Raw genomic sequence first — 2,930 nt, forward strand, 5'->3', positions numbered from 1 at the left:
CGCGCCTCCACCGACACGTAGGGCGCCGCCGCCGCCTCGCCCGCGCTGCCGCCCGCCAGCCAGTAGCTCACGCGCCCGTTGGCGCCCGCGTCCGCGTCCCGCGCGCGGACGCGCAGCACCGCCGCGCCCGCCGCGTTGTTCTCCGCCACGTAGGCGCTGTAGGCCGCTTCCTCGAACACCGGCGCGTTGTCGTTCACGTCCGACACGGCCAGCGCCAGCGTCGTGCGGCTGCAGAGCGCCGGGCTCCCGCCGTCGTTGGCAGTGATTGTGATATTGTAATCAGAGGTTTTTTCTCTGTCCAGGCTGTTTTGAGTTACTAGTTTGTAGKAATGTTTGGAAGCTGATTCTAGTCCAAAAGGCAGATCGCCGTCGATGTAACAGTTCACATCTCCGTTGTCGCCAGARTCCCTGTCGCGAACATTGATAACTGCTACAACTGTGCCTGGAGCCGAGTCTTCGGGTATTGGGTTCAAAATAGGCAGGAGGGAAAGTGCCGGGGAGTTGTCGTTCACGTCTAGAATGTCTATGTGGACTTTGGCGTGCCCACTCAGCCCACCTCCGTCTTTGGCTTCAACAGTCGCCTCGTAATATTTCGCCTCTTCAAAATCTAATGTGCCACTTACCTTGATGTCCCCTGTTCTGGGGTCTAGACTGAGAAGTTGGCGAGCTCTGTTTCCGATATCACTGAAAGAGTAGATAATTTCTCCGTTTGTACCTTCRTCACTGTCAGTAGCTTCCACCCGGAAAGCTAAGGAGCCCTCAGGCAAGTTTTCCTCCAGTTGGACCTTGTAGATCTCCTCAGTGAAAACTGGGGGATTGTCGTTGGCGTCGGTCACATTAATCCTAATGTGTGCAGTCCCGGATCTGACTGGATCCCCACCATCCACAGCTGTCAGTATCAAATGGTGATTTTCTTGGTTTTCTCTATCCAGCTGTTTCTCCAGTAGCAGTTCCGCTTGTTTCTTGCCATCGGGACTCTCCTTCACTACTAAGGAAAATAGTGGATTGGTGGTAAGATGGTAGTTTTGCAGTGAGTTAGTACCGATGTCGGGGTCTCTAGCACTCCCCAGTGGGAATCTCGCTCCTGGAGGTGTGGATTCTACTATTTCTAGGTCCACAAATTCTCTGCCGAATCGTGGCGCGTTGTCATTGATATCCTGAATAGTAACGCTCACAGGAAATATATTGAATGGGTTTTCCACGATCGCTTCCAAACTGAGGGCACAGGGCGACATGTCCCCGCAGATATCCTCCCGGTCTATCCTCTCATTCACACGCAGGCTTCCATTATCGTCTCCGAGAGAAAAGTATTGCTTTTCATCACCCGAAACAATGCGGAGCTTCCGCGCCGGCAGGTCTGTCCGGCTCAGCCCCAGGTCCCGCGCCAGCGGCCCCACCAGGGAGCCGCTGCCCGTCTCCTCGGGAACCGCATAGCGCAGCCGCTCCGGCGCCGCCCGGCAGCACACCGGCAGCAGCACGGCCAGCAGCGCGACGTGCCTGGCTGCTGCCCGCCGCTGCGCTACCGATCTGACTTCCATTTGTCGCTTTGCTGAGCGGTATTCTGCAGACGGTATGAAATTAGGCTCCCCGATCAGCTGACACAATCCGTAAGGGAAATAAATACATGTAACGCCAGTTGCGGGGCGGCGGATGGGTCGGAGCACGGCCAGGACCTTGCTGCCTTTCTCTCTGCGCCCCGTTACGGAGCGGCGCTGTGGGCACACCCAGAACCGGGGAGGCGCCGGTGACAAAAGCTGCTGCTCCGCGTTGGCCAACAGTGACACCCTGAGTCCATGTCTGAGAACCGCAGCGTCCGAGGTAAAGTGAACAGCTCGAAGCTCCAGTTAAATACTTCCTTAAAAAAAATACTCAAAAGTAGATTGTATAATACGGATATGTCAGCAGCACGAAAAAGAAAAGCTGTATCTGTGGAACATGTGAAGCTAGATAAATCTAAAGCTGACTTCCCTCCACCTTGAAGATTTCTGCAAGACAAATCCTTTCTCTGTCTTGCTCAGAGAAAACTAGGATCCCTGCTCTCTGCACGCACATTGCCCTGAGAGATGTCTTGGGACAGAGTGGTGCAGTGTACCCATCACTGTGTGCCTTCACTGTCATGAAAAAGGAAAAAAAAATGGCAGGTGGTCCCAATCGCTGAAGTACTGCATGGAAATAGTGGTTTGAGTTTTGATAGCTGGGAAATCCTGAGCTAACAGGTGGGTGCCAGATTTCTTTCCCAGTTTGAAAGAAAGTAGATGGTCACTGATACTCGAGCAGAACTGGGAATGCCAACACCTGAGAAAAAGCATAGTGGTCACAAGAGACCGAATCCCATCTCTTTCAACATTTCTTACCTCAAAACCCAGCATCATCATATCAGTACCATACATCCTAATCCAGTATCTGTGTCTCTTCGACGAACTACATTGTCCTCTCCTGACTTAGTCAGGCTTTACTGCAACAGAACCCAAATCTTAAGAAACTTTCCTGGAAAAGGTCACTGACAGTGACTGTTTCATGTGGAAATCACAGGAAAAAGATCACATCCTCAAGAAGAGTCATTATGTCTCACCTGTGCATTAAAAAGCATGTCTTCCTGGTGAAGAAGGAAAGGTCTGGTGGAGAACTGTATTGCTACAGCCCCTTTACACAGAGAACATGAAGAAAAAAACCCCTCCACATCATCCAACTGGTGGCTGAGCTCCAGTATATACACCAGTACTGAGTCTTTGTAGGTATTGATCAGAAGACCACTCCCCACCTCAATAAGATGTCACTAGAAATCAGGGGAAAATAATTCCTTTTCCCTCAAATGTGCAGCTGTGCACAAGTCATAGTAACAAACACACAGTCCATCCCACTGAGTATGTGATTTGGATTTTAACTTTTTCAGGAAGGGTCAAGAGGGTAGCAGGCATGTGAGCATGTGC

At 51.7% G+C, this 2,930-nt stretch overlaps 1 protein-coding gene across 1 annotated transcript; it reads right to left on the reverse strand.

The window, feature by feature from the left end:
• Window positions 1-5: 5 nt before the first annotated feature.
• On the reverse strand, window positions 6-1,727 carry LOC146584284 (protocadherin gamma-B1-like; the record flags this gene model as incomplete). Its single annotated transcript, XM_085325053.1, has 1 exon — window positions 6-1,727. A coding segment is annotated over exon 1 (1,533 nt), but the record flags the coding sequence as incomplete, so codon positions are not given.
• Window positions 1,728-2,930: the final 1,203 nt, after the last annotated feature.

This window comes from Rhea americana, unplaced genomic scaffold (assembly GCF_003343005.1).
Source record: "Rhea americana isolate MKP2758 unplaced genomic scaffold, rheAme1 scaffold_955, whole genome shotgun sequence".
NCBI classification, from domain to species: domain Eukaryota; kingdom Metazoa; phylum Chordata; class Aves; order Rheiformes; family Rheidae; genus Rhea; species Rhea americana.